At 35.3% G+C, this 17,137-nt stretch overlaps 1 protein-coding gene across 1 annotated transcript in view; it reads left to right on the plus strand.

Moving 5' to 3' along the window:
* igsf9b (immunoglobulin superfamily, member 9b) overlaps positions 1-17,137 on the plus strand; it is a 54,012-nt gene that overhangs the window by 24,390 nt on the left and 12,485 nt on the right. Inside the window, exon 4 of the mRNA XM_048208995.1 lies at positions 11,950-12,096. Coding sequence (XP_048064952.1) covers positions 11,950-12,096 — 147 coding nt within the window. The remainder of the gene's footprint in view (positions 1-11,949; positions 12,097-17,137) is intronic.

Genomic DNA, 17,137 nt, shown 5'->3' on the forward strand with positions numbered 1-17,137 from the left:
TGGAACCACTAAGATTTTTAATGTTTTTAAAAGAAGTTTCGTCTGCTCACCAAGGCTACATTTATTTAATTAAAAATACAGTAAAAACAGTAATATTGTGAAATATTATTACAATTTAAAATAACTGTTTTCTATTTGAATATATTTCACAAAGTAATTTATTCCTGTGATGCAAAGCTGAATTTTCAGCATCATTACTCCAGTCTTCAGTGTCACATGATCCTTCAGAAATCATTCTAATATGCTGATCTGCTGCTCAAGAAACATTTAATGTGTACAATTGTACAAAATATTTGTGTACAATATTTTTTTCAGGATTATTTGATGAATAGAAAGTTCAAAAGAACAGTGTTTATCTGAAATCTAATCTTTTGTAACATTATAAATGTCTTTACTGCCACTTTTGATTGATTTAATGCATCCTTGCTGAATAAAAGTATTAATTTCTTTAATTTCTTTTCAAAAAAATAAAAATAAAAATTCTTACTGACCCCAAACTTTTGAACGGTAGTGTATAATGCTACAGAAGCTTTGTATTTCAGATAAATGCTGTTCTTTTGAACTTTCTATTCATCAAGGAATCCTGAAAAAAAAAGTACACTACTGTTTTCAACATTGAAAATAATCATAAATGTTTATTGAGCAGCAAATCAGCATATTAGAATGATTTCTGAAGGATCATGTGACACTGAAGACTGAAGAAGGAGTAACAATGCTGAAAATTCAGCTTTGCATCACAGGAATAAATTACTTTGTCAAATATATTTAAATAGTACACAGTTATTTTAAATTGTAATAATATTTAACAATATTACTGTTTTTTACTGTATTTTTAATTAATTAAATGTAGCCTTGGTGAGCAGACGAAACATTTTTACATTTTTGTAAGTTATATATTTAAAAAATATATAACTAATTTATATTCAAAACGCTGAAGAATAAAAAATAAAAATAAAAACAAAAATATAAGCAGACGTAATTTATATTCCATAATTTTCAGTTTTGAGTGAACTATCCCTGAGACTCCAAATCTCTTTGAAAATGAAGTCACATCTCTAAATCAAAAGCAGTTTCTTTCCCCGTATCTGACATTTTTACGACATGCAGTGGTCAGTCCCCTCTTTCACCACATCCCCTCCCCCAACTCATCAGCTATTCTCCGATAAACTCTTTCATCGCCAAATCTATTCAAAGGCAAAGTCACGTTACCTTTGCTTGACCTTTGGTTTGCCACTGGTTTTGGTTTCACATTTTTTACATTCCTCAACTGAAGTCTAGGTAACTTCAAGTGTTTAATCAGTCAAGAAGGAAACAATGGCAAAAAAAAAAAAAATCGTAGAAGGAAGACTTTGAGTTTACCCTGAAACCTGTCTTTCTGCCCAGACTGAACAGGTGTAGTCATCTTGCAAAAAGAGCAAAGAAACTAGAGATATCATGTTCCCAGAGTCTTAGACGAAGAAGGACTGCCTCAAACAAAGACCTGGGTTTAATCTAGGGCATCAAGGAACCAGATCAGACCAATTTTACGCCGCAGGTCCATGGCACTGGCTCCTTCTCCACAAGGTGGTTTTATACCTGTTTTTAACTGCAGAAACTACTTATGGGTGACTGGAATAAAACTGGAGAAGATTTTATTGGAAAAAGTCATGAATTGCTAAGAATTGAATTAACTTCTATAATCTGCCATTGTTCTTTTGAACTTTCTTTTCATCAGTGAATCCTTTATTAATATTGATAATAATCAGAAATACTTTCTTGAGCAGTAAATCAGCATATTAGAATGATTTCTGAAGGATCATGTGACACTGAAGACTGGAGTAATGATGCTGAAAATTTAGCTTTGATCATTTAAAATAACTTCTAATTGAATATAAAATTATATATATATATATATATATAATTATATTATATTATATTATATTATATTATATTATATTATATTATATTCAAATAGAAGTTATTTTAAATGGTAATATTATTTCACAATATTACTGTTTTTTTTACTGTATTTTTTATCAAAATATCGCAAATGTACATATCGCTATATGCATTTTGCAATGGCTATCTGAATGATTTTCTTTCTTGCTTACATTAAAGTTAAAATGACATTGTCATATTTGTGACATTACTTTTTATGTAATGCTAAAACACTGCTGTTTGCTTTCAGAAGTTGTAGTGATGCTTTGTTTTCCCAGAAAGAATGTGAAACAGATTTATTTGTTATATCATTTTCAGTTTTTAAATACATTTAAATATAATTTAAATAGATTTTACACACTTTGCACCTCTTATTGTATTGCATATCGAATATCACATTATTTAAAGGCACAGTATGTAAGATTTTTTTATTAAAATATCCAAAAACAACTAGAACAATTTTACATATTTTGTTGACTGGTGTACTTGCATTATCCCAAATGTTTCCAAGAATGTTTAAAATCCAGAGAAATAAGCCATTTTAACCAGGACACGGACCATGTCCGTGTGACGCCAATCAATGACATACATCGCTACTCTCGATTTTCCATTTTTATTTTGTAGAAACCATGGAAACACCAAAGACGCTTTAATATATTATGTGTTTTAATAGACAAGGGAACAACTGTTTGGATACATTCATTGACAGAAACTAATCATTGTTATATAGCTCAACATATTTAGTCTTATTGTTTGAATCTCGTTTTCTTGATTAACCGCGAGTACCATGTTTTACCATGTCTATTGATCTAGCTTACTGCAGTGTGCATTAAGTGTCTCATAGCGACTGTGGCATAATAAAAGTTTAGCAGCTCTCGAGACGTGTCGCACTCGTCTCTCATTAGCAATCACTCCAGCCGCCTTGTTCCCCTCCAACATCACTCGTCCCCTCTCTGCTTCATACTCCAGTAACGTTAATAATCTCATCCATGAACATGATTCCCGATTCCCGATTCTTTTCCACCGGCTGTAGACGTGAAGACAACATCTCTCTTGATTCTGCTTAATCTTGCTGTCAAGCTACACCTTTGTTTTGAATAAATTTACATAGTGTGCCTTTAAAAAGATATCTTATATTGCATTTTTCTTCAATATCATGCAGATCTATTTTGAGCTAATAGGATGTTGTAGGGTGCAGTCTCTTATGAGTTAGTAACTCATTAATGATTTGTATTGGTATCATTAATTTTGCTATCAGCTGAGGTATTGGCTCAGCTGAGATGTTTGCACTTGAGACACTTTTGTTTGAACTTTTACATGGATTATAGTCTAGCCAATCATTTACTACCGCATGCACATTAAGACATTCCAAAGCTCAGGATCACTCAGTCCAGTGGTATATATGTTACTGACTGGCATCTAGATCCATTTAAAGGGTTTCCCAGTAATCCGGTCATTTAGCAATAGCTGGTTGAAATTGGTGGCAGTAAAACGTTTGCACTATTGATCCGTGCCTTCTGGGCTCAAGCATTAGCCTGTGTGTCTGTACCTCTGTCTGATCTGTGGGACGAAGCCGTAAGCCTGCCAGACGGAGAGCAACAAGGACAGCGGTAACTGTAATCTATCCCACGACAAAGAGCTATTCATAGAGGGTTCAAGCGATTATAATGGTTGAAGGGGGGTGTTTCAGCGAAAGGGGGTTAAAAGCTGATAGGGCCGGAGATCCATTCACCCTCCCCATCCTAGCCTAGATGTGTGATTGTATTCAAATCAAAACACATCCCATAATGCATTAGGGTCCTGTCATCCTTCAAGTCACACAGGGCGGAACAAAGAAAAACAAGTTCAAGGCCTTTCTCAATACAATCCGTCTTTCTCCATAGGTGCCGTGTGTTATTTTGTGACACATTCAGGCAGTCTGTGCATGGCCGCATTCATGAATGTGACGGCGAGATGTGCAGCTGTAACAATCACATGGCTTTCCGTTGCCCGCAGACAATAGAGGGGTTATCCTTCTGGTTTAGCACAGAGGGATGGAAAAGATCAGCCCCAACAAAACAATATGGGAAAAGATAGAGTAGGCTAAACTAAACGGAACGCTCCGTGTTTGCTTTCCACAGCCGGACAGCGGAAGAGGCCACCCGCAGTGAGCGCTTCGCTAGCAGTGTCGCCTCAGGGAAATTTTTAATGGGGTGGACAGATGGGACAGTGAAAATCTTAGGGTGCCACCAAGGGAATCAGGGTTTGGCTGGTGGTTGATTTTATAACTACACATTTTATTTTATTTTATTTTATTTTATTTTATTTTATTTTATTTTATTTTATTTTATTTTATTTTATTTTATTTTATTTTATTTTATTTTATTTTATTTTTTATTTTATTTTATTTTATTTTATTTTATTTTATTTTTTAATATTGATTTAATTAAAAATTAGATAAAATAAATGTTATTTATTTATTATTATTATTATTATTATTTTATTCTTAAAATGTTAATGTAATATTTATATTTGATTTTATTTTAAATATTGATTTGTTAATTAAAAGAGATAAATTAAATGTAATTTTTTATTATTATTATATTTTTTTTATTACATTTTTATTTATTTTAAAATGGTAATATAATATTTTTTTATTTTAAATTTTGATTTAATTAAAAAATGAGATAAAATAAATTTATTTTTTATTTTGTTATTATAATTATAATTATTATTATTAATAATAATAATAGCCAATCCGTGTTGTCATGATGTATAGTCTCATGACATTTACAGCTCAGGCAATTGGCTCAAAACCTTATGTACCCCGAACTGAACACCTGTGAGCAAAGATGGGAGCAAGCAGGTGCAGACAGAACTGTTTACCATTTAATTGTACACTTTTAAAGAAAATTTTTTTACATATTATAAAAAGTAAAAGAATTAAAGTTTTAATTAATAGGGTTTGAGAGAATTCTAAATAACACATGCGTGTTGCTCTTTTTGTAAAAAGTGTTTGGTGCAGATGTTGAATTATTATTCTAATCTAAACAAAAAATCTTAGTTGGTTTAGGTCAGTGGGGTGGCCAAATGTTTTTTTTTTTCCCTTGGAGGCGTCACTGTTCGCTTTAGGTTCATACCAGCACATTCTCTGTTGTCATTGAAAAATGACTCATCCAACAGTTTTCAAAGGAGACGAAACATGGCCCACAATACCCCGGAGTGAGTTTCAGCGCTGTATGCCGAGGGAGTTCAGGGCCAGGGGTTTTTGAAAAGGCAATGTCAGAATCCCAGCACCACGTGGAGAAGATCTTTTGGCAGGCGCAAGTACCACCCACAGGGAAAGATCCTGACTGCTGCTCACATGAGCTGCACAGCCACTGTGAGGGCCGCTCAGGAGTCTTGCATATTACCCTCCAATGAACATCACCTAGACGTTTCAAAACTCAGTAACTCTGGGCTAGTGAGGGAGGTAGATGTCACATGGTTCGAGAGTGGTGGGAAAACATTGAATAAAGCAATAAGCCACTCAGGGCCATACATTATTGTGATTTTACAGCGCTCTTATATTACAGAGCTGGTGCTATGTTTTTATAAAGTAGAACAATTCACTTAAAGGATTATTAATTCCTTATAATTTACTCACCCCTACGTAATTCAAGATGTTTATGTCTTTCTTTCTTCAGTCGAAATTTTTGAGGAAAACATGCCAGGATTTTTCTCCATATAGTGGACTTCACCAGGGTACAGTGGGTTGAAGGTCCAAATGTCAGCTTCAGTGCAGCTTCAAAGGGCTCTAAATGATCTCAGATGAGGAATAAGGGTCGTATCTAGTGAAACAATCAGTCATTTTCTAAAAAAAAATAACCACAAATGCTCATCTTTCATTGCTCTGTGATGCACCACACAATGCATAATCATGTTGGAAAGGGCACGTGTGACTTAGATGGAAGTACCACGGTAGGGCAAAAAACTCCATCTGTTGGAGTATCTAAATTGTACATACGGGGGGGGTGGAAATCAACCAGCGGAAAACATTTTTACCCGTGGCAACAACTTAAAAGTAGCCCAATTATGCGGTAAAACTGCTGACTTCACAACACTGGTCAGAAATGAAGATCTCTGTAAATGACGGGTTGGATGTCAAGCTGTAAAATCATTAACCATGTAAAGCCTGACTTATGAAATAATTGTCAGAAATGCATGAGTTTATTGAACTTATTTCTTTTTTTTACTTAAGATTGCATATGTGTTTTTGTTGAGTATCAAATTTAATACATCAGGCTTTTATGGCTCATATAGTATGCTATAATGAGAATATGGAGGTCATACACCTCTATTTTATTCAAAGGCTCGAACTGAGCAAAAAAAAAAAATGCAATTTGATGCAGATGCTGATATTTATATGGCCGAAAACCACATGTACCACAACCTGAAAGTGTATGTTTTTGCAATTACACTAAAAGGCCTTTTACTTGCTAAAAAAAGTATAAACTATCCATCAGACGGCATGTAGTAGATTGCGTGCAACAGGTTTTACAACAAAGCTTTGATCATGTTGATAATTTAGAGGCCTTTGTGTATGAAATATGATACAGTAGCTTTATATGGTTAAAAACATCCAGGACAGGAAGATACGAGAAAATGAAGCTCTCGGCTGCATTTTGCATTGTCCCTGCATGTCTGGAATCCGCAGACTCTGATTGGTCGCAGGGATCTCAGTGACCGACAATCATGTCAGTATTGACCCGTGCGCAATGATGGACGCGTCTGGAGGAAAATTATGGGGTTGGAGAAGGTCAAGGGTCACAGAGTGCTCATTGGCTGTTGAGGGTTTGTTATTGATCCAGAAGGACCTTCTTTGGAATTCATGTTATGCACTTGCAATTCAATTTTTGTTCATCAATAACTTGCCCTGTGGGGTCATTAAGAGCCCATTCCTGTGGAGATGTGTAATGTTTGTCAGAATGAGCAGGCGATTTTCTCCATGACATCATAACAGTGGGTCTAATTGCATTAGATTTTGTACACTTATTATTTTGGTCATGTGTCCACTGTGTTTCGCTTTTTCAAAGGCCTGTGGGTACGAATCCATTTAAACATTTAAACCCAAACAGACCTGCATCTGTCACTCAGTCAGAGCTATTGTCTCAGTTCAAATAAAAACACACTTTTTTCCCCCCTCTCTCTCTCTCTTTCTGTAATTCAGTCTCACCCGATTCTCGACCCTTTTATCCACTTCAATCAAAACGTTTTTCTTTTTTTTTTTTTTCCTCCTCCAACCCTACATGTAATTTTTCAAAATCATTGGCACAAACGTTTCCTCGTGACCTGCCCCTCCCTCCCTCCCTGTGTTTTTGCCCCATTGGGTTTCTACAGCAACTGAATTCAAATCCAAACTCCCACCCCATGTTTTCATCGCTATGGTAACCTGAGAGAATTAAGAGGGGGGCATTCCATTCTGTTCTCATTGATGGACAAACACTCCGTGGCGGGAAAGTGTTCAGTGTCCAATAGCAGCATTCTACTTTTCTTACACGTCATGTGTGGTGAGCGCTGATAATCACACAATCAGTGTGTGGATTTCTTTGTGTGTGTGCGCACATATAAACTTGTTCAATGTTTAATTGACTGTATGCAAGTCCGTTTTGTGCTTTTTTGTGAACTATTTTCAATAGTTCCATATTCAGCCAAAGGAACTGGACATTACAGGAAGATACACATATATTTGTGGAACATCCACCACACCTGCTGTCATAGATACGCCCTGTTTTTCCCTCTCTCCTGCTTTAATAACCACCCTCCCCCTCTGACCCTGGATCAGAGGAACCTTTTAATGACAGTAAACACACGCCGGCTGCTGCTCTGTGAAAAGGACGCTTCTGAAGGATGAGATCAGTCAATTATTATCTATGCAGAATCTCAAACACTTCCCACAGCAGCAGCTCTGAGATTAGACCAGGCTTAATTGTTAGTCATAGTTGGTTGTTTATATTGTGTGGTGGGTTTGAAAAATAACCCCTCAGGCTGTGAATTTTGCTTGATTGATTGTTATACTGTTCCTGTTCAATGGAGCCGTCACCTGCTGAGGAAATGACCCTATGTTTAGTAGTCAGGATTGCTTTTGTTATTGCTCAGAGTTTGCTCTTTTTTTGAGTCTCAGTTACACTACTGTTCAAAAGGGTTTTTTGAAGAAATTTATACAGAAAGGATGCAAATTCTGAAATCCTGGAAAAATGCATCAGTTTTCACAAAAAATATGAAGCAGCACAACTGTTTTCAACATTGATAATAATCATAAATGTTTCTTGAGCAGCAAATCAGCATATTAGAATGATTTCTGAAGGATCATGTGACACTGAAGACTGGAGTAATGATGCTGAAAATTCAGCTTTGATCACAGGAATAAAATATATTATAAAATACAAATAGATCGAATAAATGCAGCCTTGGTGAGCATAAGAAACTTCTTTGAAAAACATTTGAAAATCTTACCAACCCCAAACTTTTGAACAGTAGTCTATTTCTTCCTTGAAGTATCAACTTGTTTCTCCTAAAATTCCTTTTATTTGTGCTATTTTTATTTATTTGTCATTTTTGTCTATTTTATTATTTTATTTTAGGTCAGTAGTTGTCATACAGTAACAGTAAAGAGCTAAAATAAATGGATAGCAGCTCAGATCATACTGAAATCTTTGACTTTTGATTGCAGACTTTGGCCTTTCAATCTCAATATTGACTGGAAACAAATCAGATATTAAAGGGGTGTTTGATTATGATTTCACTTTTTTAACTTTAGTTAGTGTGTAATGTTGCTGTTTGAGCATAAACAAAATCTGCAAAGTTATGACGCTCAAAGTTCAATGAAAAGGGAGATATTTAATTCACTGTTTAAGGACTACAACAAACGGCTATTAGGAACTACGATGAGGTTCTTCCCGGATTGGTGACATCATGAACCCCAAAATTTACATAAACCCCGCCCCCGAGAACACGTAACAAAGGGGGTGATGCCATGTTGGGCTGCTTTAGAGAAGAGGAAGAGTTGTTGTAGTAGAGTGTTGTTGTCATGCCGTCATTTTACGCCGGACTGCTTCACAAACGAGGGTCAATTCAACACTGGATTTACACAAAAGATTAACATGACGGCACATGCTAGTCGATGAGTTGAAAAGCAACTACATAAATTTATCCACTAATCATTCAGAAACGTCCAGTTTCATTCTAAAAGTTGTAACTTCTTCCTGAGTCTCTCCATCAGTGTCGACTCCGGTTTGAACAATGTAAGGCTGAACACCGTTACTGACAATCCTCATTTTGGCTGCGTGAGATTCTCCAGCTTTGTTGTTGTTGTTGAGCAACCGAAGCACGAGCTGTTAAAGCTCCGCCCTCTTCTGGAAAGGGGGCCGGGAGCAGCAGCTCATTTGCATTTAAAGGGACACACACAAAAACGGCGTGTTTTTGCTCTCACCCAAATAGGGGCAAATTTGACAAGCTATAATAAATGATCTGTGGGGTATTTTGAGCTGAAATTTCACAGACACAGTCTGGAGACACCAGAGACTTATATTACATCTTGTGAAAAGGAGCATAATAGATCCCCTTAAAACAGATCTCATTTGTGTTTTTTTCTTTCTTATAGAAACTCTCATTTTGATGAATAGGCATATCAAGCAGAGAATATCACAGCATGTTTGATAAAACATAAAGAGATGTTATAATAACACAGACTTGTTAGAACAGGCCTTCAGTTCTGCACTTTCATAGATAACTTCAGTCCGCAGTTAACTTTCAATTACTGCTGCATGCCACACCTGGTCAGAATGGGATGTTTCCTATTGGCTAAAGAATAGATTGAGACTGAGAAACAGATATTAACTGGATTGTTACTTTGTCTAAGGGATATTCATGTCATCAGCACAACTGGTGTGAGGAGTGTTACACACTGAAGTTTAGTGGTTGTGAATTTAGGAGATGTGATGCTTGACTGAAGTCTGGAAGTACAAATCAAATGCTGGCACACCTGCACACCTCACTGAAGGGTTCAGCGGGATGTCAGACTCCAGGTGTGTTTGGATTAGAATTCCTCAGCCGTAACTATTCTGCATTAAAGTGTCATGGTATGATTTTCGTACGCTACGCAGGGAGCTTGTCCCATCACTGAGGATCTTGGCTTACAGTCAAACTCCAACGGCTGCTTCCAGCAAAGCGGAAACGCACACTCACAGCCGGCATCCACTGCGTTATCAGCGTGTCATCATTTACAACGCTGGAATTTGGAAAAGAAAAGCAGAATTAAAATAGTAGGGGAGGTTGAGGTTGAAAAACCAGATTCCAATAACCAGACGACACGCATATCACCTTTCAAAGAGCACTAGAGTAAAACTGTTTGTAGTGCTTTGAAAGCGATTTGTGTGCTCCTTTTATATCACATTTCAATAACTCTTTAGCTAGTGTGGTTTTGTTTTGAGTCTGTGGATATGAGGGAAACAGCTGACCATGTTACATCATGCAGAGAGATGTTCAGATTTCCATGGAGTTGAGCTGCTCTTTCCACATGTTTCCACGTGCCTGTGCAGTAAACAAAAACAGGTGGTGCTTTTACTCTGAACTGAAGCATTTTTTTTTTATCTGTCTATGAGTTGTGCATTGCAATAATAAATGATATAGCATGACAATTACTGTTAATTTTATGTATAATAGTTAGGGATGCACCAATAGGATTGTTTTGGGCTGATACTGATTTAACAAAAAATTATTGGTCGATACCAATGTTTGTCACTTGCTCTCTTATTTGAAGTTTTGTCATTAAAGTAGTGTTTTGATCATGTTTTAAATTAGCAAAGTTAAAAAATGTTATGCTAGTTAGTTTATTGCTGCATCATCAAATAATTTCTAATGAACATGGATTGGATCCATTTAACATTCAGCAGACCAACATAAATACAACAGAACAAAGATATATATTAAATAAATAAACAGTGCTTTTTAGATTGGTTTAACAGTAGTTTTCAGGTACAGAAATAAAGTAAACAAATGTAAAATGACTGCATATTCTTCACTCTATAATTTAAAATCATTATTAAAGTTACAAAAGTTATTTTCAAGTCAAGAGTAGTGAGCGATTTATTTTGTCTTTTGCTGTTTGATTAACATTAAAACGCAGTGCAGTGCAGCAGGAATATTAGGCTGCTGTCACTTTAAGGGATGCATGGATCCAATACACTGTTACAAATGCGTTGTGTTTCTCAGCTGTTTACGTTCATTTAAGACGTAACCGACTATGTTTACATGTTGATATAATTTTGGGTGAATTAGAAGAAGCGAAAGACATTATTTGAGCGCTGTCTTGTGATGCTGCTTTCCGGGCAATATACAGCTCAGTGCCTTCACGCAGTTAATTAATAAACCATCGGTTTGTTATATCAGCCTTTTTCTGATATATAGCCGATGGTTGTAAATTGATCAGCAGCCGATACATCGGTGCATCTCTAAAAATAGTGATTAGCCATACAATTTTCACCTGGTGGAGACAAAGCGGATGGGAAATTTCAGTAAAAGGAGGCAATAACAATGTTCTCTCTTACTGATGTTATAAAACTGCACTGTAAAAAATTATTTTTCGAAGTTGTAAATGAACTTACAGCTGTAACTTACAGTTCTAGACACTCATCTGTATTAAATTCAGTATTAACATATTAAATTCCTCATTGGCTTGTGAAGTAACAGGGCTAAAATAGTCCCAATTGGATGTAATGGTTTGCACTGGTGGTTTCAGGTATGCATGTGGTTTTTGGAATATGCACTAAACGGTAGCCACCTCATCTGCTTCTGTACTTTGTGTTGGGCAGCAGTAGTTTTACATTTCCATTTATGCAGTAGGCAGCTTTTATCCAAGAAAAAAAAAAAAAAACTTAAAATTGCATCCATTGGGAATCAAACCCATGATCTCAGCATTGCTGCCTGGCTCTACTGCTTGAACAGCAGTTTTGTGTTCTTAATCACGCTGAAGTACTGATGAATAATTGCTTGTCTCTTTGATTTTCGGGGCAGGTCGTGTGTCATTGAGCCGTGGCGCTTCTCTTCTGGTGGATAAGTTGACTCTGGAGGATGAGGGCTGGTTCGAATGTCGGATTCTCCTGCTGGATAGAACCTCAGATGAGTTTCAGAACGGCACATGGAACTTCCTTTCCATCTCAGGTGAGATAAGAAATGGTTTGAGTCGTTTCTTCTATTTAGATGTGCATAATGGCTTTGCCTGTCAGAATTATTATAAAGATCTTTTGTTTTCAACTCATTTAGGGTTTCATAACGCAAGTCTGTTTTTGCACTGATACCAGACTTATAGTAAATTCTTTCCGAATCAGATTTTTTGGTTTGTGTCCATCAAGTTCCAGTTTTTAATTCACTATATTATGCAAACTTCCTGTGCAATATATAATTTCCTGCGACCTTAATTCTACTGTGATTTACAAATATTTTATATCATGTTAATGCCATAAGAACATACTGCACACCTCTAATGAGAAATATACACAAAACTCTTTGTTGCATGTCAGCTGTGTTACTTTATCCTAAAAATTAATGTGACAATTAGGTTCCATAGAAAGTGAACATGCATTTGTTTAAGGGATTAGTTCACTTCAGAATTCAAATTTCCTCACCGCATGTCATCCAAGATGTTTATATCTTTCTTTCTTCAGTTGAAAAGAAATTAAGGTTTTTGAGGAAAACATTCCAGGATTTTTCTCCATATAGTGGACTTCCAGGTTGAAGGTCCAAATGTCAGTTTCAGTGCAGCTTCAAAGAGCTCTACATGATCCCAGACAAAGAATAAGGGTCTTATCTAGCGAAACGATCAGTCATTTTCTAAAAAAAAAAAAAATGTATATACTTTTTAACCACAAATGCTCATCTTGCACTGCTTGCGATGCTCCACACATTACGTAATCACGTTGGAAAGGTCACGCATGACGTAGGCAGAAGTACCAATCCAGTGTCTGCAAAGCAATCGTGCAAAGACTAAGACAAACGGCCTTTACAAAAAAAGGTAAAACAACGATGTTAAAGGAGAAAATGAGATGGAGATTTTCGCCCTACCATGGTACTTCTGCCTACGTCACACGTGACCTTTCCAACGTGATTACGTAATGCGTGGCGCATCTCAGAGCTAGTGCAAGGTGAGCATTTGAAGTTAAAAAGTATATACATTTTTATTTTTTTTAGAAAATGACAGATTGTTTCACTAGATAAGACTCTTATTCCTCGTCTGGGATCATGTAGAGCTCTTTGAAGCTGCACTGAAACTGACATTTGGACCTTCAACCCATTGAACCCCAGTGAAGTCCACTATATGGAGAAAAATCCTGAAATGTTTCCTTCAGAAACCTTAATTTCTTTTTGACTGAAGAAAGAAAGACATAAACATCTTTGATGACATGGGGGTGAATAAATTATCAGGAAATTTTAATTCAGAATTGAACTAATCCATTAGGAGAATGTATATTTTATAATGGTGCTCTTATGTTTCGAATTCAGTCTAATAAAGCAGCAGACATTTTTGTATTCCTACAAAAAGGATTAAACTTCTGATTAAAGCAGCATCTGCAGCTCATATAAAAGGCTTTGTTGCGGTGAATAAGAGAGAATTGCGTAATCCGGTCTCATTTTTCATGACACTTGCGTCAGTGTTTGATGCAGATGATGTTTTGCATTTTCATCCAAAACTACACAAGCTCTTCGACTTTTTCACTTTCTGTTGCTTACAATCTTTTTACACTGAACTTTCTGTCTCACACCTTCAGGACGACTGTCATGCCTTCTGAAAACTCACACACTCTCTTCGTCTGACACCCAAACACACACACACACTCCTTCAGCACTGGTGTGTGAATCCTGTGAAGTGCTGAGACTGGCTTTTAGCATCTGATCGTGTTACTGTAGCATGTACGAGTGATCAGAATGAAGAAAGAAACTCCCTCACAGTCCGAGTCTCACCAACACGGCCCGTTTCACGCCCATTATATGCACAGTGTCAGCTTACAGCGGTTTTATAAGCTGTCATTGTATGAGTGTGCTGGAAAACATGTCTTTGTGTTGACAGGGTTATGGGGAAATAAGATGTGTTCAGATGTTTTGCCTCACTTGCAAATGTCCATTATTACTTAATTTCATGTTACGCTTTGAAAAAGTTAGAGACTACTGTGAGCAAGTGTAAAGCAATGATTTTAGGTCCTTAAGTGTTTTATTATACATCGATGACCTTATTAGTATCAGAAAATATTTTTTTGGTTATCTTATCTGTCTGATTTTAGAATTGTTTGCTTGATTAAGCCAATATCAGAAGTTATGGAAGCTTGTTTCCGCCACTAAATAAGAAATAAAAAAGGTAATTGTGACTTTATATCTAACAATTCAGATTTTTTTCCTCACAGTTGAACGTTATAATGTCAGAATTGTACGGAAGAGGATTAGGGCCAAGCAATAATAAAAAAATAAAACCATCTCGAGATTAAAGTTGTTAAATTTCGAGAAAAAAGCTGAAATAAAATGTTGACAATAAACTCGTTAAATTACTAGAAAAATCTCGTTAAATTTCGAGAAAAAGGTCGAGATAAAATGTTGAGAATAAACTCATTAAATTACGAGAAAAAAGTCATTAAATTACGAGAACAAATTTGTTAAATTATGAGAAAAATGTCGTTAAATTTCAAGAAAAAAGTCGAGATAAAATGTTGAGAATAAACGTATTAAATTACGAGAAAAAACTTGTTAAATTTCAAGAAAAAAGTCGAGATAAAATGTTGAGAATAAACTCATTAAATTACGAGAAAAAAGTCATTAAATTACGAGAACAAATTTGTTAAATTATGAGAAAAATGTCGTTAAATTTCAAGAAAAAAGTCGAGATAAAATGTTGAGAATAAACGTATTAAATTACGAGAAAAAACTTGTTAAATTTCAAGAAAAAGGTCGAGATAAAATGTTGAGAATAAACTCATTAAATTACGAGAAAAAAGTCATTAAATTACGAGAACAAATTTGTTAAATTATGAGAAAAATGTCGTTAAATTTCAAGAAAAAAGTCGAGATAAAATGTTGAGAATAAACTCATTAAATTACGAGAAAAAAGTCGTTAAATTACAAGAACAAATTTGTTAAATTATGAGAAAAATGTCGTTAAATTTCAAGAAAAAAGTCGAGATAAAATGTTGAGAATAAACTCATTAAATTACGAGAAAAAAGTCGTTAAATTACGAGAACAAATTTGTTAAATTATGAGAAAAATTTCGTTAAATTTCGAGAAAAAAGTCAAGATAAAATGTTGAGAATAAACTCATTAAATTATGAGATTTTGTTCTCATAATTTAACAAATTTGTTCTGGTAATTTAACGACTTTTTTCTCATAATTTAATGAGTTTATTCTCAACATTTTATCTCGACTTTTTTCTCGAAATTTAACGACATTTTTCTCATAATTTAACTAATTTGTTCTCGTAATTTACCGACTTTTTTCTCGAAATTTAACAAGTTTTTTCTCGAAATGTAACAACTTTAATCTCGAGATGGTTTTATTTTTTTATTATTGCTTGGCCCTAATCCTCTTCCGTAAAAAAGGTATGAATTATACCTTTTTTATTTTTTATTCAGTGGTGGAAACAAGCTTCCATAAGAAGTACATATTTATTTTAAATAATTGATTAATTTGATTTAATTTAATATTTATTTGTTTTATTTTCAAATAAATAAATATATAAATAAATACATTTAAATTTAATTATGTAATTATTTGTTTAATTTAATTTTATATATATACAGGTGCTGGTCATATAATTAGAATATCGTGAAAAAGTTCATTTTTTTATTGTAAATTATTTTTAAAAATGAAACTTTCATATATTCTAGATTCCCTACATGTAAAGTAAAACATTTCAAAAGTTTTTTTTTTTTAAATTTTGATGATTAGAGCATACAGCTAATGAAAGTCCAAAATCCAGTATCTCAAAATATTAGAATATTTCCTAAGATCAATCAAAAAATGGATTTTCAAAACAGAAAAGTTCAAGTTCTTTAAAGTATGTTCATTTGTACACTCAATACTTGGTCGGCAGCACATATTACAGCAAATGACTTGCTCCTAGCACAAATTACAGCATCAGTGAAGTGTGGCATGGAAGTGATCAGCCTGTGGCACTGCTGAGGCACTATTGAGCCTTCAGATCATCTGTATATTGTTGGATCGACTGTTTCTCATCTTTCTCTTGAAAATATCCCATAGATTCAGGGGTCAGGCATGTTGGCTGGCCAATAAAACACAGTAATATCATGGTCAGCAAACCACTTGGAAGTGGTTTTTGCACTGTGGGCAAGTGCTAAAGTCCTGCTGGAAAAGGAAATCAGCATCTCCATAAAGCTTGTCAGCAGATGGAAGCATAAAGTGCTCCAAAATCTCCTGGAAGATGGCTGCATTGACTTTGCACTTGATAAAATACAATGGACCAACACCAGCAGATGTCACGGCCCCCCAAATCATTACTAACTTCAGAAACTTCCCACTAGACTTCAAGCAGCTTGGATTCTGTGCCTCTCCAGTCTTCCTTCAGACTCTGGGACCATGATTTCAACATGAAATGCAAAATTTACTTTTATCTGAAAAGAGGACTTTCGACCACTGTTCACTGTCCAGTTCTTTTCTCCTTAGCCCAGGTAAGATGCTTCTGATGTTGTTTCTGTTTCACAAATGGCTTGGTAGTCCTTTTCCTGAAGATGTCTGAGTGTGGTGACTCTTGATGCGCTGACTCCGGCTTCATTCCACTCATTGTGAAGCTCTCCCAAGTGTCTGAATCGGCTTTACTTGACAGTATTCTCAAGCTTGCGGTCATCCCTGTTGCTTGTGCACCTTTGCCTACCCAATTTCTTCCTTCTAGTCAACTTTGCATTTAATATGCTTTGATACATCACTCTGTAAACAGCCACCACATTCAGTAATGACCATCTGTGACTTACTCTCTCTGTGGAGGGTGTCAATGATTGTCTCCTGGACCATTGCCAAGTCAGCAGTCTTCCCCATTAGTGTGGTTTCAAAGAACAAGAGATACCCGGAATTTATACTGTAGGGATGGTCATTTAAAGAAACTCAAATGTAAATATTCTAATATTTTGAGATACTGGATTTTGGACTTTCATTAGCTGTACGCTCTAATCAACAAATTTAAAAAAAAAAAAAAAAAAAAAAATATA

The sequence above is a fragment of the Megalobrama amblycephala genome, linkage group LG12, assembly GCF_018812025.1.
Source record: "Megalobrama amblycephala isolate DHTTF-2021 linkage group LG12, ASM1881202v1, whole genome shotgun sequence".
Lineage (NCBI taxonomy): Eukaryota > Metazoa > Chordata > Actinopteri > Cypriniformes > Xenocyprididae > Megalobrama > Megalobrama amblycephala.